Source organism: Perognathus longimembris, chromosome 15 (assembly GCF_023159225.1).
Source record: "Perognathus longimembris pacificus isolate PPM17 chromosome 15, ASM2315922v1, whole genome shotgun sequence".
Lineage (NCBI taxonomy): Eukaryota > Metazoa > Chordata > Mammalia > Rodentia > Heteromyidae > Perognathus > Perognathus longimembris.
Window position 1 is genome coordinate 3,693,974 of NC_063175.1, and position 26,038 is coordinate 3,720,011.

General features: G+C 40.6%; 1 protein-coding gene across 3 annotated transcripts in view; it reads right to left on the minus strand.

Annotated features, from left to right (window-relative positions):
* The window catches only part of Myom1 (myomesin 1), a 158,733-nt gene that overhangs the window by 73,350 nt on the left and 59,345 nt on the right, over positions 1 to 26,038 (minus strand). For all 3 annotated transcript variants that reach the window (XM_048363644.1, XM_048363645.1, XM_048363646.1), the window contains 6 exons: positions 24,072 to 24,164; positions 22,017 to 22,105; positions 21,844 to 21,900; positions 19,515 to 19,679; positions 17,022 to 17,183; positions 2,767 to 2,908 (listed from right to left, as the gene is read on the minus strand). In XM_048363644.1, the coding sequence (XP_048219601.1) occupies positions 2,767 to 2,908; positions 17,022 to 17,183; positions 19,515 to 19,679; positions 21,844 to 21,900; positions 22,017 to 22,105; positions 24,072 to 24,164 (708 nt within the window). The remainder of the gene's footprint in view (positions 1 to 2,766; positions 2,909 to 17,021; positions 17,184 to 19,514; positions 19,680 to 21,843; positions 21,901 to 22,016; positions 22,106 to 24,071; positions 24,165 to 26,038) is intronic.

The following is a 26,038-nucleotide window of genomic DNA, read 5'->3' on the forward strand; positions in this document are numbered from 1 at the left end:
GAAGCAGACCAGTGTCCATAAAAGATTATGTGTGCAATGTTCATCGCAGCACAATTTGTCATAGCGAGAATCTGGAACCAACCCAGATGCCCCTCAGTAGACGAATGGATCAGGAAAATGTGGTACATATACACAGTGGAATTTTATGTCTCTATCAGAAAGAATGACATTGCCCCATTTGTAAGGAAATGGAAGGACTTGGAAAAAATTATACTGAGTGAAGTGAGCCAGACCCAAAGAAACATGGACTCTAGGGTCTCCCTCATAGGGAATAATTAGCACAGGTTTAGGCTAGTCACAGTGGAGGATCACAAGAGCCCAATAGCTATACCCTTATGAACACATAAGATGATGCTAAGTGAAATGAACTCCATGTTATGGAAACAATTGTTATATCACTGTTGTAACTACTTTCAACGTCCTATGTGTATGTGTAGCTTCTATTATTGATGATCTTCTTGTATCTCCTTCCTGTGGTTGTACCTACACTATCTCTGTATCTTATCTGAGTATATTGGAAACCATGTATACTGGTATTAGAACTAGGAAATTGGAAGGGAATACCAAAATCGAGAGACACAGGGTAAAAAGACAAACAACTACAAAAGCAATACTTGCAAAACTGTTTGGTGTAAATGAACTGAACAACTCATGGGGGGGGGAAGGGAAAGGGAGAGAGGGAGGGGGAATGAGGGACGAGGTAACAAACAGTATAAGGAATGTATCCAATGCCTAATTATGAAACTGTAACCTCTCTGTACATCAGTTTGATAATATAAATTAAAAAAAAACAGCAAAGAACTAAAAAAAAAGATTATGTGGTGATTGTTTAAAGATGCATAATCTTTATATGAGAGATGCTTGCAAGAGGAGAATCCCTTCTCCACATCTCAAGGAAGATGCCTTCCCTTCAATCACTAGTGATTTTTTGGTCTTCTTTAGTCATTTTCTGTTTTAAAAAAATACAAGTATTTTGTGTTGTAGTTTGGAAAATAACTCACCATAGTTCCTTGACGGCCACTCACTAGATCCTGTGTGGGTAGGAGGGCAAGGAGCTTATCGCAATATGCTTATTTATTTAAAAGATGAGATTCATGAGGGGGATTCTCAGATGAAAATCAGGCACTTGGCAGCTGATTCTAATTGAGTGCCTTGGCAGCAGTTGGTACTCAGGAATGAAGGGCAAGCTTCAGAAGGCAAATATGAGTGTTCATATCACACTTTGGCTGAATCAAAAGAGCTTTAAAGAGTCAACATGTGATTGCATTATGAAGCATTTGGATTAAGTACCTCCTCATTTATTCTAAAGTAGAATATTGTACTTTTACCACCCCAATGTGGTTGTATGTTCAAAATGTAGTATTAAATGGTTTTCGTGGGGGTTCGGTGCCAGTGACAGGATGAATTACTTGGAGGTGGGGGAGAGAAAAGTTTCTTCGCTTCCCTACCATCACTTTCACTCTCTGATATAGACATGGTCATTTTCTCCAACATTACATAAAGTGCTATCAAATGTAGCTTCCATCGCTGTCTCCTGTCCATTCCCCCTAAATCTTTCCTTTGAAGGCATTCTCATATTGCTAGGAGTGGGTCTTGGCAGGGAGCTGGGATCTTCTCAGCTGGGAAAGGTTCTGCCTCTCTGCCTCTTTCCTGAGCAAGGCCCAGTGATACAGGAGACTGTTTTTCATCCCTGATATGGACAGAAAGAAAGGCATAGAACTACGATGGAAACTTCTACAGCATATTGGAGCAGAAGAGCACTAAATGACCTCCAGGGTGATGTTTGAACCCTAATTCTGCTATCTATTACCCGTGGCAAGTACATGTTTCCTCACTGGCATGTGGTCTTGGGCCAGCTACCTCCCTTCTTACTTAACTAGTAACACTGTCTTCAGGGTGGTTAGTGGTAAACATATGCAGTTATTAGGGCAGTGCCATGTGTGTACCAAATGCTTAATTAATTTGACGCACAATGTGGTTATTTCTGTTATGACTAAGGCAAGAAGAGAACTAAGTGTGCAAAACTGTCCCTAGTCCTTCATCAATCAAAGTTTGCAGATCCCTAGGAAATTTGCCACAGATAATAGAGCAGAAACTGCCAGATGCCTGTGGCTCATGCTTGTAACCAAAAGATCACAGTTGGAGGCCAATCTTGCATACATGAAAGACGCCTTCTCAATCAATTGCTGGGTACAGTGATGTATGCATGTTACCCAAGCTGCAAGGAAGGACTGAGGGTCTAGGCCATTCTAGGCAGACAAGTTCATGAGACTCTATTGCAATGCAAAAGAGCTGGGCTTGGTATGTATGCCTGTCGCCTATCCCAGGTACAATGGGAAGCCTAAAACATGTGGATTGCAGTTCATACATACACCTGGGCAGGAATCAAGACCCTAGCATGTGTCATTTGTATTTCTAAAGCCAGTATTTAAAAATTATTGACACACTAGAACTAAGACATTACATATGTTGAACATTGGCCATTTCATTTCTAAGGTGGCTTAGATTAGATCTGTAAGTTTATAACATTCTTACCAAGTTAGAGACGTGAGTTAATGAAATTCTAATAATTTATCTTTGAAGTTAAGGCAAATAGGAAGGTTGGTAACTAGGAATATGTAAATATAGATATGAATATGTCTTATGTGTATGTATGTATATAAGGAGAGAGAGAGAGAGAGAGAGAGAGAGAGAGAGAAGGAAAACAAGAACAAAATGCATTTATATCACCAAAGAACTGCAAGTGAAGTGATGCTGAGAACTAACTTATCGATAAAATATCCCAGAATAGGGCTTCCTCCATCGACAGCAGGCTGCTTCCAGGAGATGATGATGTAATCCTTGTTAGCATCCAAGGACACCACATCCAAGGGTGCAGCGGGGGCTCCTTCAATCTCTGCGTCAGCATCTGTGGAAACAGAGGGGTCCCATTATGCTCTCAGTCCTGCTCTGCCAGCTTGGCAGGCAGAGGGCACAGGGCACGCTTCTTGTCATGCCACCACAGTGGCTACATTGTTGGTCCCAATAGAGAAAGTTTCAGATCTCATCATGTGTTCACCAACATGACCAGGTGTACTTTTCAGCATCGGTGGGGAAGAATACTAAATTACAAAATGGGAAGTGCTCTGAAAAGATTCTATGGCCTTTGCTTCCTGGCTCTTGCTGCCCAAAGTATTCCAAAAGAAAAGTATTAGGGAGACCTCAGAAACTTACTATCAGACAAGGCATCTGTCAGAAAGTCCATGCTTAGATGCTGGCTGTGCAATGTTGCTAATAAACTATGAGGAGTTCTCAAGAGAACAAGGCTCTAAATCAGACAAATCACCCCTTCTGTCACATACTCGGGAGAATAAGAGTCAGGAAGCTGTGCCTGTCTTACATTGAACATTACCATTTTGAAGGAGGAGGGACAATATTCATTTGAACCAAATGCAATGGTTGATCCTGACTGTCAACTTGATCAAGATTGACAGACACACAGAGACCAGTGAAGCCCACTTCTGGGTATGTCTGTGAGGGTGTTTCTAGACATGGTTAGAAGGTGAGTGCTGTGAGCACGGGTTTAATCCAGGGATGGATTCAGAAACTGAGCAGACTGTTGAGAGGTGGTGGAAGTGTGGTGTGAAAGGTTGAGTCTGACTGGAGAAAGTAGGCTGGGGTTGTGCTTGAAGGGTCTATCTTGCCTTCATCCCTACTTGTCACAGCTCTCTGTTTCTTGGCTACAATGAGTTAACTAGCTCTGCTCTATTGCATCCCTCTGTCCTGATGTTCTGCCCCACCACAGCCCCAGAAACAAAGAACTGAACTTCTGTGGACTGAAACCTCTGAAACCGTGAATCACAATAAATCTTTTAACTGTAAAACTGTTTTTCTTCAGCATGTCAGTGTTAGAGAAAGTCACTAGCACACTAAAAAATTACTCCTAAACCAAAGATAGTTTGGAAAAAGAATTTACACTACCCACATCTGACACTTGTTTATCCAAATTTAGAAAAGTCCTGGATGATACTAGAAACAAAAGACACTGACTGCTTATAAAATGAGATTCTCTGATAATGTGGTCCCCTCAGTTTCAGCCACATTAGTGAATCTGGGCTACTTTTAGGAGGAGAGAAAGGGGAATTGAATGTTCACTTGTAACCTTTTAAGTAAGAATGATTAAGACAAGAGGCAGGGTCCCCAGGGCAGGGTTCTACATTGGCCAGTTCTTCTTGGTGTTTGACCAACCCTTTTACAGAGTTAGAAGGAGGAGAGTCTAAGGCATGCAGGAGCCACTTCCCCAAAGGAAAACAATCTTCTTGACTGGACAATCTTTTCTTATTATTTATACCTCTGTAACAGTTATGAGTCACTAAGAAATTGGGTACTGAGGAAGAAATATGGACAGATTTCTGAATTTAACACATTTGCATTACCTGTGAAGACTTAAATTACTTGGACTTTGAACATTTTGTTTCATGCCCCCGTAGCCAGCAGGAAAGTGTTTCTGGGCAGATGTCACCTGCAACTTGCTAATGGAGATAGTACCTAAATCTTTGTGCCTGGAATTGAATGTAAAATCCCTGTAAGGCAACATTTTAGTGAGGAGATACTTCTTTCCTTTCAGGCTTTGACTCTGCAGGGGAGAGTAGATGGTGTAGGTAGAACAGAGGGGGCTACCAAGGCTGCCTAAATGGTAGAACTGGTAACTGCTACAGTCACTCAGCCTCCAGGGAACAACTTGCAACCGCTAGCCATATCCTTTGTTAACAGGCTGTAACATGACAGTCAACTCTTGCATTGGCAGAGCAGAATTTAGTTCACCCTTGCATTCATGTATAGTAACAGAGACAGGCGGTAGCAGAGCCCGGCAGGTATCAGGCACCCAGGGAGCCACATTCCAGCATTTTTACAATGTGGTTTGCAATGTGCCATTTATAGAGTGGGCTTGACAACCTTTCATGTCAGGTGTCCATTTATCTATCAACCCAATACCCTTTTAGGTGCTAAACACAGAAGCTAATACAAAAGGCCATTGTTTCTCTTACAAAGGTACAACATAGTGAGAGAAGGAAAATAGACTTGGAATGACAAGGGCACAAGTGTGAAGCGCTACGGAACAGTACTTGGCTTCCACCAGCATCTATGCCGCTTCACTCCACAGTACCCATTCAGGAGTAGCAGTCCTCTTCTGCACCTGTTAGTTTCTGGTGTAGCAGATGAAAACATTCTCTTATTCCAATTTCAATTGCTTTGATTACTAGTGAAATTTTTCTTGTATTATTTTTTGTAATTTGAAATTCACGATGACATTTCTATCCCATCATCCAAAGCCTTATGATTTTATGCTATATATATGTGTGCATATATATATGTGTGTGTGAGAGAGAGAGAGAGAAGAAATGCTATCCTTCTCCATCCTATCCAATGTTAGCACTGATACAGTGTGGATCAGTAATAACATTGGATATCTCTGATGGAGGCTGATGGATAGCTTTTCTTTTTCTTTCATTTTTTATTTATATTATCTATATTTTCACAAAGAACACATATTATCTATATTAAACATGAGTTGCTCGGCAGTGTATTTTTGCCGACATAAGGTATTTACTGATCATTCTGTACAGAAACTTTTCAGAGCAGAAAAAAAAAAAAACCTTTTTAAAAAAGCACCAAAATGGCCGCATGTAGTTCAATAGATACACACCTTTTTTAGTCACGGGTCTTGAACTTTATTTATGGTGCATTCTGAAGAAAAATGAAAATACAGACCCAGAAAATGAGCATAGTTTCTGATAATAGGATCAAGCTTAAAACCAGAGTAGAAACAATATAGTTGCCCATTAGCAGATAGACAAAATAAGGCTCATCTCTACATTGAGTTCTATACAATAACAAAAAGGAACAAATTGCCAATATGTATTATAACATGAATGAACCTCACAACCTTCTGAGTGAAAGAATACAGGCACAGAAGACCACAATGCACTCAGAAGTGTCCAGAAAGGATATCTACAAGTAGAAAGCACATAAGTGGCTGTGGAAATATTCTAAAAGTGAATGTCAGGTGATGGTTACACAACTATGTAAATAGACTAAAAAATAATGAAGTGGACATTTAGCATGGTGAATCTCATGGGATGTAAGTTATACCTCAAAAGAAAAGTTTTTTAAATGCCTAAAATATGGACATTAATGTGATAGCAGCAGCATCCTTAAGAACCAGGCTGGAAGCAATCTAGGTGAATACATAGACAAAACTGCCGGGAGCCAAAATAGCTGTCACGCTGTAACAATGAGAAACTATAAGACTCAGCTGATAAGAATGTCTGATGTTTTCATAACCTTGCCTGTTAGACCTAACACCCTGGCTGACTTTGATGAACAACCTTGTGACCCTTCTGACTCAGCCCCTGTCCTGGGAAAGAGCATCCCACGGTATTGTAACCTAGCAACCTTACGACCCTGTCTACGTGAGTTACCCTTTGCTGATTACTATATAAGCTGCCCTGCAAAAATAAAATTTGAGACCTTGATCAGAATCCTGTCTTGGTCTCCTTCCTTGTGTCTGGTTTGTCTCTCATTCAGGTCAATTCCCCCTCAGGCTCCTGTTGACAAAACCCCGCAGTCCGGGGCAGAGTGGCGCCCAATGTGGGGCTCGAGGAACGGAGTTTGGGCTGAATGTTGGCCCGATCGAGCAGCTGCACCCTGCCCTTGGATCACTACCCAGCCGGTGAGTGAAGATCCGCACTGAGATCACCGCAGAAACGCCTGTCTGCGATACAGATCCGTAAGGTAAAAGAGGCAATGCAACTATGGGACAAACACTTAGCAAACATGAACTGTTTCTCTGGGGGCTTATAGCCTCTATCAAGGCACGAGGAACACAGGTCAAGAAAAAGGATTAAGTAGAATTTTTTATACTCTTGGAAGATATTTGCCCATGGTTCCCACAGGAAGGGACGATAGATAAAAAAAAAAAGGTGGTGTCGTGTTGGTGATTGCCTTAAAGACTATTACCAGACTTTTGGTCCTGAGAAGGTACCTGTGCAGGCCTTCTTCTATTGGAATCTTATACATGAGGTTCTACAAGTCCGCCACTATCGGGCGGATGTTTCCAAGATAGTTAAGGATAGTGAAACTTTCCTAAAAGAAAAATTCAAAGGGAGCCAGGCTTCTCTCCACAGGAGCCTGCTAAAATGCCCCACCCTCTCCCTGTTATGTCTCCTTGTCCTTCTGTTTCCATTCCCATGCCTGAAGTCAGCAGTGATCCCCAGCCTAGGGGCCCGAAGTCCATTTACCCGGACCTTTCTGGTTTAGAATCCGGTGGCTCTAATGAGGATATGCTTCCACCGGGAGATGGGGCCACTTTAGGGGAGGATGCAGCCAAATACTATAATCCTGACTGGCCCCCCTTGGCCGCTTTGGGCACACAGCCGCCTCTTTACAATATAGCGCCTCCCTTTTGTGCTCCTGCTCTTGCCGCTTCCCCTGACCTTGAGGAAATAACCAGACAAGTAACAGTTAAACTCTCCCGGGAGGCTCAGTCCTTAAAAGCCCTTCTTCAAGCCATAAGGGAAAAGTCTTAGTTACTTAAACAGGTGCGAGATCTTGACTTAGAGTTAACATCTCCTCCCACCTTCACGCCTTCCCGGTGACACGTTTCCAAATTAAATCAACAAAGAGTACCCCCAGTGAGACTCCAACTCAGGAACCTAAGGAGGAGGAGGCGGAGGCAGAGGGTGAAGGGGAGGGTAAAAAAGAGGTATCAGAGACAGGAGAGCCCGCTGAGCCAGAAAGCTCAGAGGAGGAACAGGACAGCGAGCCTTTGATCATCAGAGCTCAAAAATACCGCCGCCTCAAATTCAGACATGTTAAGGAACTAAAAAATGCAGTTTCTTTATATGGCCTTACTGCTCCTTTTACCATCTCCCTTCTAGAATCACTAAGTGATGAATGGCTTACAGTTAATGACTAGGCCATGCTGACTAAAGCCACCCTAACATGGGGCGAATTCCTTCTATGGAAGGCTGATTATGCTGATAGATGTCAGGACATAGCCCGCCGCAATATGTCTGCTGGCGGCCATTCTAAATCTTGGACCATAGAAAAATTGTTGGGCAATGAACCATTTAATACTAATGAAAAACAGGCTAAATTTCCTCCGGGTCTGCTTGTTCAAATTCAGCATGCAGCCCTTAAAGCCTGGAAAAGCCTTCCCTCTCAGGGATCTGCTGTCACCTCCCTTGCCAAGATTCGACAAGGGCCCCATGAGCCATATAGTGATTTTATCGGACGTCTTTCTGAGGCTGCTGAACGCCTTATGGGTAGGGAAGAGACAGATAATGAACTTATTCAACACCTTGCATTTGAAATGCCAATTCTGCTTGCCAAGCAGCTATACGCCCTCATCGCCGTGGCAAAACTATTTCTGACTTTATAAGGCTTTGTTTTGACATTGATCCAGCCTCTCGTAATATTGGATTAGCCATCTTAAGGATTTTACCCAGGGACAAAAACCAAAAACTTGATTTAACTGTAAAGAGCCTGGCCACCTCGCAAAGGAGTGTACAGGCCCTAAGGCTAAAAAGGCCGCCTCCTTCATCCTTATGTCCAAGATGCAAACGGCCTCTGAATGCCGCTCTAAGGCTGACATACAGAGCAGTCCTCTACCTCCCAAACAGGGAAACTTCATGTGAGGCCCACCCCAGGGCCCCAGATATCAGATGTAACAGAACTCTGGGGTTGTCAGGTTCGTTCTCCAATCAGCCCCCCAACCACCATTAATGCCCTTAAATGGGCAACCACCAGTAGTGCAGGATTGGACCTCTGTGCCACCTCCCAAACAATATTAACCCCTGAATTAGGAACTCAAATTATCTCCACAGGGGTATTTGGCCCACTGCCCCCAGACACTTTTGGCCTCATCCTGGGGTGTTGTAGCTCTATTATTCAGGGCCTTAATATCTTTCTGGGAGTTATTGATAATGATTATACTGGGGAGATTAAACTATTAGCCATAGCTTCTCAGGGGCCAATCACTGTTTCCCCTGGCCAAAGAATTGCTCAGTTGATATTACTCCCTCTTAATAATAAAAGCCCCTGCTATAAACAACAAAGAGGTCCTCATGGCTTTGGTTTTTCAGATACTTATTGGGTACAAGAGATCACTCAAAAAAGACCCCTCTTAAATTAAAACTGGATGGAAAAGTCTTTGAAGGCCTCATGGATATTGGTGCAGATGCCACAATTATTTCTAAAAAAGATTGGCCCGTATCCTGGCCCCTCACCTCCTCCTGATTCATCTCAAAGGGATAGGACAAACCTCTAACCCCCTACAGAGCTCAAAAATTCTCTCTTGGGAGGATGAGGAAGGAAATAAAGGCACTGTTCAGCCCTACGTAGTTGAAGGCCTTCTGGTCAATTTATGGGGCCGAGACATTTTATCTCAAATGAAACTTATAATGTGTAGCCCTAATGAATTAGTCACTCAACAAATGCTTAATCAAGGTTTTTGCCTGGGCAAGGACTAGGTAAACACTCTCGGGGCACTAAAGAACCAATCCAGGTTAATATAAAAACCAATCGCTCCAGCATTGGCTATGAAAATTTATCCTAACGGCTGTTGACATGCCTGTACTCCATGCAGACAAAATATCCTGGAAAAGGACAGAGCCTGTATGGGTTGATCAATGGCCCTTAACTCTCGAAAAATTGGCCGCAGCTACAACGTTAGTACAGGAACAGCTCGCTGCTGGCCACATTGAACCTACCACTTCTCCTTGGAACATTCCCATTTTTGTAATCAAGAAGAAATCAGGAAAATGGAGATTACTTCAGGACCTTAGGGAAATCAATAAAGCTATGATACCCATGGGAGTCCTTCAACCATGCCTCCCTACTCCTGTGGCTATTCCTGCTGGGTATTGTAAGATTGTTATTGACCTAAAAGATTGTTTTTTTACAATTCCTCTGCACCCTGAGGACCGTGAGCATTTCACATTTAGTTTGTCTGTGACTAATTTTAAGGGCCCATGCCAAGGTTTCAGTGGACGGTGCTGCCCCAGAGAATGGCAAATAGTCCCACCCTATGCCAAAAATTCGTGGCTCAAATTATAGATCCATTTAGACAAAAATGGCCCTCCATATACTTAATTCATTATATGGATGACATACTCTTAGCAGGCCCTAATTTTGATCAGCTTCTTTACTACTCTCAAGAACTTTCTAAAGCCCTCACTGACGCTGGCCTTCCAATAGCGCCAGACAAAATTCAGTTAAACCCTCCCTACATGTTTTTGGGCTTTGAACTCTTTCATAATAAGATTCTTTCACAAAAAATTCAACTTAAAACTGGTCACTTAAAGACCTTAAATGATTTCCAAAAACTTTTGGGAGACATTAACTGGCTTCGGCCGTACCTTAAACTAACCACTGGCGAACTTAAGCCTTTATTTAACATCCTTAAAGGGGACCCAAATCCAACCTCTAGTCGGTCACTAACTGCCCCTGCCCAGGAGGCCTTAAAGATAGTGGAAACTGCCATCATAAATCAACAAGTAACTTTTATTTCTTACAATAAACCCCTCCAATTTATTATTTGTGCCACCAGCTTTACACCTACTGGAGTTTTCTGGCAAGAGGGATCCCTCTTTTGGGGACATTTACCTGCCTCCCCGCTTAAAGTTCTCCCTCCTTATGCCACTTGGGTGGTGGAACTAATTAAAGTTGGAAGAGAACCTAGCAGAAAAATGTTTGGCAGAGACCCTGATAAAATAATATTGCCATATTCTCCCACTCAGATTCAGTGGCTAATGCAAAATGATGACGCTTGGATGGTGTCTTGTATTTCCTTTCAAGGAATCTTTGATAATCATTACCCTGCTGATAAACTCCTCCAATTTTTAAAATACCAATCCCTTGTTTTCCCCACTCAAACTTCTCGTCAACCTCTTTCCTGTGCTTCCCTGGTGTTTACTGATGGTTCCTCAAATGGTATAGCAGCTTTTACTGTTGACAACCAAACCACTTCCCTACAATCCCCCTATCGCTCTGCACAAATGGTTGAGCTTTTTGCCGTTTTACAAATGTTTATTCAGTTACCTAAGACTCCCTTTAATTTGTATACAGATAGCGCTTATATTGCCCACTCCATCCCCTTACTTGAAACTGTACCTTATATTAAACCAACTACAAATGCCACTCCCTTGTTTTCCTTAATCCAACAACGTATTTTAATTAGACATTGCCTCTTTTATATAGGACATATTCATGCTCACTCTGGTTTCCCTGGGCCTTTGGTAGCAGGCAATAAAGTAACTGATCGAGCAACTCAACTTGCCCTTTTGGCCAAATGTGACCCTATAGCTCGAGCAAAAGAAGCTCACTCTCTACATCACCTTAATGCTCAAACCCTGCGCCTCCTCTATAACATTACCAGGGAGCAGGCACGACAAATTGTCAAACAATGACACAATTGTGTCACCTTTTTGCCAATCCCTCACTTAGGTGTCAACCCCAGAGGCTTGGTCCCTAATAAAATTTGGCAGATGAACATTACCCACGTCCCTTCCTTTTGTAATCTTAAGTATCTTCACATTACCATTGACACTTTTAGTGGCTTTATTTTTGCCAGCCTCCACATTGGAGAGGCCTCTAAAAATGTTATTGCCCATGAACTTAATTGTCTAACAGTCATGGAAAAGCCCAAAATTATTAAGACTGATAATGGCCCTGGGTATACAGGGAAAAACTTTCAACAATTTTGCCGCCAAATGCAAATAAAACATATTACTGGCATCCCCTACAAACCTCAAGGCCAAGGAATTGTTGAACGAGCTCACCAAACTCTTAAAAATACCCTTCAGAAATTAAAAATGGGGGAATTTTACCCCACAAAAGGATCCCCAAAAAATATTCTCCATCATGCCTTGTTTGTCATTAATTTTTTAACTTTGGCTGCTAATGGAAAATCAGCAGCCGATCGTCTCTGGCACCCACAAACAATTCATAATTATGCTACTGTTATGTGGAAAGATCCACTGACCTTTCAATGGAAGGGCCCGGACCCCGTATTAATCTGGGGTCGAGGGTCTGCTTGTATATTTGACAACAAAGAAGGTGCAGCACGCTGGCTTCCTGAACACTTGATTAAAACTGTTGATCATAACCTATCTTCCAGGGAAACATGACCCCCTGAGAACACCTTTTTCTTTTTCAGGAATAACAATGACAACGTGGACCTTTGTAACAACAATCCTGTTGACTCTGCCCTTCACAACTCATGATGGATTGGGGCCCCGATAAACAAACAAGAATTGTTTAAAGCCCTTTTTGGTCCCCCATGCGAGTGTCGGGGGGGATGATTTAAGACCATCCCCAAACGATATACTAATGTTGTTGACTGTGGCACTAGCACCGCATACTTACAAATGGAACCTAGTAATGCAGGAGGTTTTAGAAAACAAGAATGGATATGCATTGATAAACCAAAAATTATACCATCCAATAATGGTATTCCTGGAAAATGTCCCTAGAGTTGTAGCTATGTTCCCCAAATGCACTCCTCTTGTTATTCCACTGTACAGGAATGCACTGGCACGGATGGCAAAAGATATTTTACCGCCATATTACAAAAAAAATAAACTGGCAGTTCAGGGAGGTGATTGGTCCAATATTCCTCAAGTAGTGGGCAACAATAAATACACTTAAGCCTCCTGCATGGGCACCCCAGGCGCTGATGCCTGTTGGCCCACTAAAGCCCCTATTCATATCTCTGATGGAGGAGGACCTACAGATATAATTAAAGAAGTTGAAGTACAAAAAAGGCTTGAGGAACTAGAAAGACAAATTTACCCCAAAATTGATTACCACCCCTTGGCCCTCCCGAGGCCCAAGGAAACAGATCTAGATGTCCATACCTCAGATATCCTAAAGGCCACACTTAACATTCTAAATACTTCCAACCCCGAATTGGCTAGTGATTGCTGGTTATGCATATCTTTAGGAACGCCCGTGCCCCTTGCTATTCCCTCTGATAGCTTAATTAATTTTGGAGATAACAATCTTACTTGCAGTCCGAATCTGCCTTTTAAAATACAACCTGTTGGTAATTTTTCTATTTGCATATATGGCAACTTCCAAAATAATAGCCTAGATATAGATGTGGGCTTGATCTCGTTTGGCAAATGCTTACAAGTAACTAATTATTCCTCTCCCACAAGCCCTCTTTGCCCCCCAAAAGGAAGATCTTTGTATGCGGAGGAAACTTGGCTTTTTCCATGCTTCCTGCTAACTGGACCGGATTGTGTGTGGTTGCTTTGTTACTTCCAGTCCTTGTTCCAGGTAGTGAACCGTTACCCATTCCTAGTTTTGATATGATAGGAGAAAGAAAGAAAAGAGCGGTTCAACTTATACCCCTTTTGGCAGTACTAGGCGTAACTGCTGCCCGGGGCTCAGGAACTGCAGGCCTGGGAGTAGCTGTCCATTCTTATGCAAAACTGTCTAATCAACTAATAGAGGATGTTCAGACACTATCCAGCACCATAAATGATCTTCAAGATCAAATTGACTCCCTGGCTGAGGTGGTCCTACAAAATAGGAGGGGACTGGATTTACTTACTGCAGAAGAGGGAGGGATTTGCTTAGCTTTACAGGAACGCTGCTGCTTCTAAGCCAACAAATCTGGGATTGTTAGAGACAAGGTCAAAGCTCCAGAAAGACCTGATCAAACGGAGGCGAGAACTATTTGACAGCCCATTGTGGACTGGACTAAATGGACTCCTTCCCTATCTTCTCCCTTTACTAGGCCCTCTGTTTGGAATTATAATTGTTGTGGCCGTCGGCCCCTGTATTTTTAATAGAATTATGAGCTTTGTAAAACAGCAAATTGACTCCCTTGCATCTAAACCCCTTCAAATTCACTATCATAGGCTGGATTTGGCCAGCCAAAGACAGGACAACAGCGGTGTGATCACTGTGTCCTGCTACATGTGTGGCCAGGACAGAGAGCCTTGCGCCTCCAAGGTGGCCGGAACCCGGACCGGCTAGACACATATGCCATGGGCACCTATGGGAGGGTAGAACCTAGCGGTTCTATAGGGCTATAAACAATTGCCGTTCGGGCTCGTGGAAGCATACCCATCTGCATAGAGGTTGGATCCGTTCAAAATCCTCTCCCCTCAAAAAGGACCATTAAAACACTTTAGGGGGACGGGTCCCTACTTCCTTCCATGGGTTAATTCATTCATGACGTAATTATACAAAAACTGCCTTCTAGGAGCGCTGGCTGTATTCTGGGCCTTCCACCCCTACCTCAGTAATAATTGGCCTTTTAATTATAATAAAAAGGGAGGAGATGCCGGGAGCCAAAATAGCTGTCATGCTGTAGCAATGAGAAACTATAAGACTCAGCTGATAAGAACATCTGATGTTTTCATAACCTTGCCTGTTAGACCTAACACCCTGTCTGACTTTGATGAACAACCTTGTGAACCTTCTGACTCAGCCTCTGTCCTGGGAAAGAGCATCCCACAGTATTGTAACCTAGCAACCTGATGACCCTGTCTACGTGAGTTACCCTTTGCTGATTACTATATAAGCTGCCCTGCAAAAATAAAATTTGAGACCTTGATCAGAATCCTGTCTTGGGTCTCCTTCCTTGTGTCTAGTTTGTCTCTCATTCAGGTCAATTCCCCCTCAGGCTCCTGTTGACAAAACCCCGTGGGCCGGGGCACAAAACAAGACACTTCTTTGCATTAAATACTATACAAAATGTATTTAAAATTTTGCTTATAAATTGACTCTTTAACTCATAATGTGATTGTTGAAATCATCTTGCCATTTCTTTTCTCTCCATTTATCTTTTCAATCCTTTCACATCAATTTTTTCTGTTTTATAATCCATTTCCATAATTTGTGGATTTTGAAAACTGGCTTAAGTATAAATTTCACATTTTGAAGCCCTTCTGCATTCTGTAGTTAATCATATGAAGTTTTAATAAGCCTCAGAGGGGCACAATACTGTGTATGGGACTGAGAAGTAAAAAGGAACGGAAGGCCATGCCAGGCTTTCCAGGAAGTTCCACAATAGAAGAACCAAAGCATAGTTTTCTTGGAATAACTAGACATGTTTTCTGGCTCAGATAAAACAACCGAGCCCAAAACTAAAGACTTCTTTGCTAATTCAGTCCCTGTCTAGCCAGGTTTATCCAGGTGGTTTGGCTAAACAGACTGAAATGTTCCAGCAAGTCAATTTTCACTAAAATTTTTGCAGAGGGCTGGCACACAACTGTGTCCATCATGCTTTCGTGGAGGAGATAGCCTGCTACACTTTTCATATACTCTCATCGGTTCTGGCCCATTGCAGAATTCAGTTTATTTGCTACTGTTCAACATGGATGTGGTGTTGATTACTAAATGTCTCCAGTGCTCATTCTTCTGTTTCCTCTTTGCATTAGAGCCCCTGAGAATTAGCAGGAAGTACACTGAACGACTAGACCTCAGGGAGGTGCACGTGCCCAGTGTTCTCAAGCAGAAGTGAGGTGAGCAAGTAGTATTCTTCTTTCCATTTTCTGTCGCTTCCCAGGATTGTGGAATGGGAACCCAGGATAGTACCATGGGACATGCCACGTGAACCAGTCCCTAGTTCTATATTCATAGAAGAGACAAAATAAACTCTGTTGTTTCATTTCAGCAGCTTTGCCTGTACCCTAATTAAAGTGTTCAAAAGACCCAGGTCTCCTGCTTCTAAGCCTTTTGGTAAATTATGGAAGCTTTTTGTGCTATACCATAGCACACCACGCCACCAAACCCACCTAAGTTCTTGTACTTTTTCAAATGTTGAGTCTCAGCTCCTGGATGTTAATATTAGGAAGCTGAATAGAATCCTAACTTTTTTCTTTTGGCACAAATATCTATAACAACCGAGGATGGTGCCCTACCTCACCCTTCCTGTGAGCACTACAAGTTAAGGCCATGACCTAAACTTCTTTCTGCTCTGCTGTTCTTCCTTCTGACCACTTAAGGTGTCATCTCATGTGCCCTCTGAGTCTTTTCTTTCTGAGACCAGTGAGTATAGCACGCTTTGTTTTTCTGCGCCTCTCCCGTGTCTCCTCTGTGGCTACACCTGAAGGACCATTACATAAAGGAACATGGAATGCACTCTAATCTCCTGTTCATTAAAACCAAAGCAACAGGGCTGGGAATATGGCCTAGTGGCAAGAGTGCTTGCCTTGTATACATGAAGCCCTGGGTTCGATTCCCCAGCACCACATATATAGAAAATGGCCAGACGTGGCGCTGTGGCTTAAGTGGCAGAGTGCTAGCCTTGAGCACAAAGAAGCCAGGGACAGTGCTCAAGCCCTGAGTCCAAGCCCAGGACTGGCAAAAAAAAAAAAAAACACAACAACAAAGACGGAGTCAATAATGAAATAGTGGGCTGGGAATGTGGCTTAGTGGTAGTGTGCTTGCCTTGCATGCATGAAGCCCTGAGTTCAATTCCTCAGCGCCACATAAACAGAAAAAGCCCAAAGTGGTGCTGTGCTCAAGTGGTAGAGTGCTAGCCTTGAGCAAAAAGAAGCCAGGCACAGGACCCAGGCCCTGAGTCCAAGCTCCAGGACTGGCAAACAAAACAAAACAAATAATGAAATAGTAAATTTGCTTTGTGAAATACATATTAAACAGCAAGTGCCCAAATAATGTATCTTCTTCTGTAGAAACTTCCACCAACTAAGATGGGTTTCCATTGTATTAGAATTCACATGTCCACTCAAACACATGTAGACAACTGAGCTGGTAGCTCATTGTAGATAAGGCAAGTCCTTGTATTCATGAGGCCAACTCAAAGTTACCTTTGGGTTGGCACCTTCCAGTATTACTTTTTACACTAGGTCTAATTTCTACTAGAAATTAATATGACTAGTTCAGGTAATTTGGAAAAAAATTCACATAACTCTTTATCATATAAAAAAATGCAACTGGACAGACTGATTTGGCTTCTGTGTGAAGCATGGTTGGGAGTTCTACTTTGTGCTGAGTCTTACCTCGAACAAAGACATAAGCGCTGTATTGCTCATAGTACTCTCCCATTCGCACACGGATTGTGTAAAGGCCTTCATCTTCTTTGTTGAGATGAGAAAATGTCAATGTTGCCCTATCTCCACTCCAATGTGTTTGCACCCATTTTGATGAAGAAACAGGTGCCCCTAGAAATAAAAAGGAAGAAAATTCATGGATTTTTCCCCTTTATTATTCTCCTGTTTTTCCTTTCTCTTCATTGTACTCCCTCTTTCTTTTTTCCCTCCTTTGATATACTGAAAGTTAGAGAAAGTCTCTTGAGCTTTCAGATATTCTTTTAATACTTATATTAGTAAAAATTCTAAAAGAAAGCTAGATACCCCAGGACAGATATATGGTTTTTAGGACTAAGTACAAAATTAAACTGCAAAGCTCTTTGTTCAAAAAGCAGAAGAAAGAAAACTTTAAAGAGACTAACTTTTAAGTCTTTTTCATTTAAAAATATTTTATTACTTATAAAACATAACAGGGGTCATATAAGCCATGAAAAATAGTATTTTGGTGCCATAATTTTATGTGCAGTAAGTAATACTAAAGTGATATCCTCATTGATAAAGTTCTGGCTTACTTTTCTGTAAATTTATTTATTTGGTAATCAAAACTTATACTTAGAGCAATTTCATTATATTTTATTACTTTTAAGTTTATTTTATACATACGTTTTTATGTATTATGCAACTTCATTTTAAATCAATATAATCAAAAGCATTCATTGTCAATCACTCTTGCAAATGCAAACCCATAAATGAATTTTGATCATTTTTTATGTATAGGAGAATTGTCCCCTGATATAACTGTGCCTGGAATTAAGAGTGTTATGTAGCCTATGACAACATTGGATTAGCCTCAGTAAACCATTTCAAAATGTAAATTTTAGTTCTCTTGAATTGATGATTCTTTAGGGGGTTGTGAAGCTTGAATTGGGGCTTGAACTCAGGGCCTGGATTCTGTCCTTTGGCTTTTTCACTCAAGGCTAGTGCTCTACAACCTGAGCCATAGCTCCACTTCCAGATTTGGGATGGTTAATTGAAAATAAGTGTCTCCCAGACTTCCCTTCCCAGGCTGGCTTTGAACTGCCATCCTCAGATCTCAGCCTCCTGAGTGACTAGGATTACAGTTATAAGCCACTAGCACCAAACAAACTGATGATTCTTGACAGGTAATTTGTAGTTACAAATTACAAAATGTATATACAGCTCTGTACAAACCAATGCCATATAATCTGAATCTAATTGTAAATGTAAATTTACAACAGTTACATTTTGATGTTCCCTTGGCATGCATGTCTGCTATAATTTTTGGAGGTCATACTAGAAACCAAGAATGATTTGTGGTTTGTATATGATTCAAAGTGCTCGCTTATGTATTTTATTGTTGTATTTTTTAATTGTAAGAAAAATTAATTTATAACTGTCCTCAGCTAATTATTGGTTCACTTGAAGTTCCATATGAAAATTGTGGTTTTTCATCAAATACTATGTCTGGAGCTAAGATCTGTGACATTATGCTAGAGAAGGTACAAATTTGTAAACCCAATGTTTCAACTAACTAATTTGTTTTTGTTTAGCTTTGTTTTGTTCCAGTACTGAGGTTTGAATCCTGGGCCTTCCACTCTCACTCACAGTTTTTGCTCATAGCTGGTGCTTTAGTCATTGAGCCATGTCTCTAATCCAGATTTTGCTGGTTAATTGGAGGTGGAGTCTCAAAGAGTTTTCTGTCCAGGCTGACCTCAAATCAGGATCCACCCAATATATATATATATATATATATATATATATATATATATGTATATATATATATTTGTTATATACACATATATCCATATGTTCATATATAAAATACTTACATATATGTTTCATATACTTTCTATGGTATAAATAATAAATTTGTGAGAAAAATGTGTTTTACCAGATATAATTAACTCATGAAATAAATATTCATTTGGGTGCTTCTGTCATATACTTTCTATGGTATAAATAATAAATTTGTGAGAAAAAATTTTTACAAGATATAATTAACATGAAATAAATATTCATTTGGGGTACTTCTTTCCACATATTACTTAGACATAAGAAAATCTCATCTTCATGAGTCTATTTTCAAGTGTTGTTATCTTGTTATAGAAGTAAAAAGAGACAGTTGTCCTCTCTGACTTATAGAGATTATGCCCGCTCAGGTGAACAAATCCTCAGCTCAGCCCACAATTTTGTACAAACAAAACCTGTATGAGAACACTTTTTTTGTTGCCAGTCCTGGGCCTTGGATTCAGGGCCTGAGCACTGTCCCTGGCTTCTTTTTGCTCAAGGTTAGCACTCTACCACTTGAGCCACAGCGCCACTTCTGGCTGTTTTCTATATATGTGGTGCTTGGGAATCAAACCCAGGGCTTCATGTATATGAGGCAAGCACTCTTGCCACTAAGCCATATTCTCAGCCTGAGAACACCTTCTAAAGACTCACCGTTTCTGTACCACTGGACCTCTGGCTGGAAATGCTTGATTTCAGGAGTGATCACTACCTGGCAGCCCAGACTCATCGTCTCTCCTTCTCTCCCAAAAGACACATCAAACTTATCGTCAAAGTGGATGTCAAACTTGGATGCATAACCAAAAGGGGTCACAGCAACTGCACACAATAAAGATAAATACCAGTCATTTAATTTTTTTCCTCATCCAAGAGACACTGTCCTTTGGGTGCTCTCCCTGAGCTTTTTAGTTCAAGGCTAGCACTCTACCATTTGAGTCACAGCCCTACTTCTGGCTTTTTGGTGGCTAACTGGAAATAACAGTCTCATCAACGTCCCTGCTTGGGCTGGCTTTAAATCATGACCCTCAGGTCTCAGCCTCCCAAATAGCTAGAATTACAAGTGTGAGCCATTAGTGCCCGGCTAGTTGAAAAACCTCAAAAGCAAAACAATTCTTGTGACACGTGAAAAGGCATAGGAAATTCAAATTTCAAAGTTTATAACTAAGGTCTTTAACATGCTCATTCCTTTGCTGATTGTTTATGCCCACTTTCCTGTTTTAGTGGCAGAGCTGAGTACTTGCTACAAATACCATCTGGCTCACAAAGTGTAAAATACTGACAGTCTAGTCCTTTACAGAATATTTGCTGATGCTTAATTTAAAATCAGATTTAGAATTAGGACCAGTTTTTAAGGTTCTATACTTTCACTGTGTATGGTTCCTGTACTGTTTCAACTCCCTAACCTGTCTCCTTTACTGTATAGGACAAATGAAAACATACCTATTTTGTAGATTTGGAGAGAACTTGAAATGAATCAATGCATATAAAATGCCTTAATACCATGTTTAGGACAACTGAACAATATATAATAAATGGGAAAACAAAACCAAGGGCAAGATACTGTCTATGATGAACTTCAAACCAGCATATCCTGAAAACCTGTACTAGTACCTAGCCTGTAGATAGGTAGTTAGTAAATATTAGTTGACTGTATGATTTAAGACCAGGAATTTCAGTGGGGAATAACTATACTTAAGTCAGTGGCTGGTAAAAAGAGACTCTGTATAGATAAGCAGTAGAGAACTAAGTTTTAAGCAGGAACTTCCGAATCTGGCTTGATGGAAAAGAAAGGGGTAGGGAGAAACATAGACTATGATATATAGCCAGAGAGATGAGAAGGAGATATTCTGAGAACTATAAAATAATTAGCCACGCCTACATTAGGTACCCTGAGCTTCAGAATTTCCAACTATTTTATGTCAGTATAAACCAAATGATGGGAAAAAGACACATTTGGGATGAGAACCTCTCTCACTTCCATCTGTCATCACTTCCTACTTGTAGGTTTGATACCAATGATTATAACTAGAATATTCAAGTTAGGACTCATTCTATGAAGTCAAGAGATAGGTCATCTACAAACATCAAATCACAGACAATCCCATGAGAGAGGATCTTCACCAACCATTTTCAAAACCACCCTTCCTTGTTAAATATATGAAAAATAAGTTTGGACTTCACTTCCCTTTTCAGCCTGACCATGGTAAGCATGAAACAACCAGTTCATAGACCACAAGATGTTTTACTTCTAAATATAAAGATGTTATGATAATAAAACTATTAAGGTTTATTGCAAATTACCACTGCTAAAATATTTTGATAGTTCAGTATTTAATTACATTTTTACTTCAGTTTGAATTATACTTCCTAAGTCCATGCAATTATTGCTTCATTCATGATCAAATATCCATTCATTGTCAAATATGCACTCAGTGTCTGGCACTGAGATTCAGAGAAGAAAGATTCAGTCAGTCTTGCCTTCAAGTGGTGCCTGGACCAGTGGAAAGGACTGACAGTTAACAATGTACCATGTTATCATAGACATTCAAGTAAGGTGCCATGGCCTCCCTAGAAACACTTCACCCCTACTGGATGCGGTATGGGAGTGCTAAAAGAGGTCAGACACAACTTCTCAAAAAAGCAATGCTGACCTAGGTATGCATGTGTGTGCATGTTTGCTTCCATCTTTACTCTATCCAACTTTGTATATGAACCTTTCTCAGTTTAGTACAGTAAGATGTAAGAGCATTAGCTATTTTTAACCCAACACATCTGCGTTTTCATAAAACAAGAATCAGGCACTTTAATACAGAAAGGAAATAGTAACCAAAGCATCTAAAAACAACTATCACTACCTAGCCATAGATAAGTGGTATGTAGTTTATCTATCCTGGTATACACTGTCATGTCATGTATGGTTTACATTTAGCATTATAGAAAAACATATTATGGTGACGTTTAGCAAATACACAATTAAACTTACAGCTGAAAGGCATGGTGGAAGCATGGAAGCGAGTCTCATCTAACTCTCCCTTATATCCTATTTTAAAAAAAAAGCAACATGTGTGAGATTCTTAGTGATTAATTATTCTTTTTAAGCAATGGGAAGAAACTTTTCAAAATACACCTTGAATAAAACCAATATGGCAAACCTACTCTTTACCACAATCGAAGCATACGCTGAAAGCTCTCCTTTAACATTCATCGCCGATGCCCGGTACTGAGCTGTATCTTCAAAATCACATCTGAAAGAACACATGGAAATGAATGGCCATAGTGGTAACCATCCTTTGTGACCAGCTGTTCTATCCAGGAATTCTTTGCTAACACAGTAGAATACAAAACAGTGGCTAGCCACGGCTCTTTGTAACTTTTTGTTGGTGGTGGTGGTTGTGGGGCTTGAACTCAGGACCGAGGCATTGTCCCTGAGCTTTTGTGCTCAAAGCTAGGGCTCTATCACTTTGAGCCATGGCACCACTTCCAATTTTCTAGTGGTTACCTGGAGGTAAGAGTCTCATGGGGACTTTTCCTGCCTGGGCAGGCTTTGAACCACAATTCTCAGATCTCTTAAATAGCTAGGATTACAGACATGAGCCACTGGTGTCCAGCCTCTTTGTATCTCTTGATGAAGCTCCTGCTCTAACTGAGTACCTGGGAGCTGGTCAAGTGATCAATTGCAGTTTCTCATGAGCAATAAAATAGAATGCCTATCATCTACTGTAACCGTGGCCTGGGTTCATTGACAATATATAACAACAACAACAAAAAGACTAAATTTATAAATTACAGTAAACAATACTACGATAAACTTGTCTAAAGCTGTTTGGGGAGGAGAAAATGTCCAGCCATGTACCACTGTGACAGATAACTTATTTGGAGGCACAGCGGAGGATGTGGCCTCCCTGCTTTCTGTCCTTGGAGGAAGGTTTCAGTCTGGGGACATCAGTAGGACAGAAGCCCCTTGTTAGAGATTCCCCCCAGTGTATCTGAGCCACAAATCTGAGCCAGATTGGTCTGATGTGAAGTTCAGTGTACTAATCTCCAATCAAAAGTAAGTTATGCTTAAATTCTTCTAATATTCAGTCTATGCTCAGAATTTTAGCAAGATGGGCCATTTGGATAGTCCTCTAAGTTATTTTACAGAAATTAAACTATCATACAAAAAATGGAATGATCTCACAGAAAGATGAGCAGGCTGATTTCACAGCAGGCTATTTTGTGTTGAATCACACCAGTATCCTTGTTCTTATTGTTTCTCAGGATTTGGTTGCACTTATGACAAAATTATACCATGGTGAAACTTAACAGACATCACTAGGACTGCATTTGCATAGCCATCTAATTTTGAAGGCAACCACACGCTCACTACTGCTTACTGGCAGAAGTGGTGTGACTTCAATCAGTGTCAAGAATCTCAATGTTCTGTTGGAAGCCCAGTGTCATCTGGGCCAACTTCTTTGATATGGGGGCCAACTCGAAGTTTCTTGAGAATCAATGATACCATTTTAAAAGCACATTTCAACACGCCAGGGTTTTTCTGAGCTAAAAATAGAGCTTGTTTAATATTTTTATTTGCATAACTAAGTTTAGATTTCAGAATCATCTTGAGAGACACAATAAACCTTTGAAGATTTGGAAATTTTGATATGGTTTTTTTTTCCACATTTGGCTTTGGATTTTCTTTACCCTAAGACATCCCATTTCCGTCTCACCTTTTGTATATACAGACTGTCAAAGCACATAGTTGTCCATAAGTCCTGGGGAGCTGAAGGAAAGAATATTATCTCCCAATCCAGCCTACTCACAGTATTACCTGCCACCATCTCCACAGCCTTTATACAATCATGACATTGATTTGGAACTCCAAAGGAAAACTAACTAGACATGCCTAGTTAGGTAACTCAGTTTTCATGCTGATTTCTAAGAAAAATTCCCAGTCTATAGAATCATGAAAAAAGAACAAAATTGTGGGGGGGGGGTTTCTGATATCTTTGACTAAATTCAAATATCAGATGACTTTGGGAGGTAATGTAAGAGTGGAAGGACTAGTCACAGATATAACCTTGTAGGTGCACACCCACAGAGGAAATGCATAGGAATGTTCCTGTGGAGACCAGGCAGGGGAGGGGGAGAGTGGCTATGAACTGGATTCTAATGTGCTTCCCAGAGCCACTGCTGAGCAACACATGCAGACACTGCTGCTTCTCTTACGTGTCAATCTCCAGAGTGTGCATTCCATATCGACTTTCAATAATATACTTCCCAGGGTTTGCATGCACATTTATTGGCACTTGATTCTTATACCTAGGAGATAATAGAAATGAAATTGATTGAGGTGTATAATTCAATAATAACTTCACGATTATATACAAACAATTTTTGACCTGTGGGCACACCTATGAATGGGTCTCTGAAGATAACAGCAGCATCTATCCAATAAGCACAAATTACATTAGCTTAAATAAAATACACTAGCAATGCAATGAAACTTCTAGTGGCAATACTTTCGCATCTTCTATGAAAGGAATTTACAACATGGATGTATTTCATGTACTTGGCATTAATGAAAATCTTACTTTGAAAGAGTACATGGCTAATGAGATTCCTTACTAGTAATGCTGCTGGAAGTCAGAACAAGGATTTCACATGGTGGTGAAGGGAAGGAGGCATCTAGGGTACTCATGTTTTGTTTCTTTTATTTAAAAAAATTATTATTGTAAAGGTGATGTACAGAGGGCTTACAGTAAGGTAATTAATACATTTCTTTCTGAACAGTGTCACCCTTTCCCTTGTTTTCTCCTGGTTCCCTCCCCCCACAGTTATATAGTTCATTTTCAATATAGTGTCAAGTGTGTATCACTACTGCGTTTGTTTACTATTTGTCTCACCATTTCTGTGCTCCCCCTTACCCTTCCCAAAACAGATAAACCTACAAACAAGACAAAAGGCACAGAAAATTAAAACAGCAACAAAGGATAAAAACAAAAATACGCAAAATAACAAGAAAACCTCTTCTTTCCATTTCTTGGTATTCATCTCCATAAATATCATTTTATATGGTCATATGCACATAGCTATTGTGCTTTGTGATCCTCTCCTAAGAATATCCTCCCTTGGTCTCACTGTGTGAATGTCTAGTCTCCTGTGTAATTTATCATGTCCAAGTATATATTTTTTTTTGTCTTTTACCATCTTGATTGGAAGGCTGTTACTTGGGGTGTTTAAATATAAAAATTGATTACAACTTTATATTTATATTAAAATATATGTTTTCATGTGTACATATATTATACATCAAAAAGCTTAAAAAAGGGAGGTTTGGCTATAGTTGACATAACAGAGAGAAAGGCTTTGTGTCAAGGGTTTTATTGTTGTTAGTCCATGTAGGATGAAAGCAAAACATTCCTTCTTGTCTATTATTGGTAAAAACAATGTACTGAAAAAACCATGGCATTCAAGTGATTCATTATGTGTCATAAACAAATGTGCTTTTGTCTTAGGAGATTTTATATAGCATGAAAGAAAACTTATGGCTAGGAAAAGATGAAGGGCTCCCTTCTCCTAGCTGCTCTGTCCATCTATGGTTAGGCCTCCGCCTTCAGGAAGCAGGACACACAGAGGGGCTCTGCCTGAAATACATTTCTGTGTCTGTGGTGGTCCCCATGTTCTCAATAGCCAGAGTCTATGGTCCAGGCCAGACTGAACTTACTTAAACCATTTTCTGCCCAAACAAGGAGCTAGTTTCCCTTTCAAAACCTTGTTTCATGTGCACAGATAGCACAATTGACCACAAGTGATGGAAGATTCAGAGTGCTTTGTGTATCTATCATATCAGTAAACTCAATATCATATGAGTAAACTCAGGTGAGCTGATACGCTCTTTAACATTGTTTCTAGATAGAGAGAAGTTAAATGACTTGCTCTGTTCACATAACCCGGAATACCCAAGATAAGATTTGAAACCAGGAAGTCTGGCGCTTAATTCACATGACATTTCCATATTTCAACCGTTTTCTATATAGCTGCATTTTATTTCTCCAGATTTTTGAAAATGTCTATAAATAGGATTGAAAGCAAGGAATGTGGTGAAAAAGGAGAGGAAAAATAGCAGTCTCAGTCTTTGTTCATCTCCTCTCTCTCCCCCCCCCTCTCTCTCACACACACACACACATCCTAGG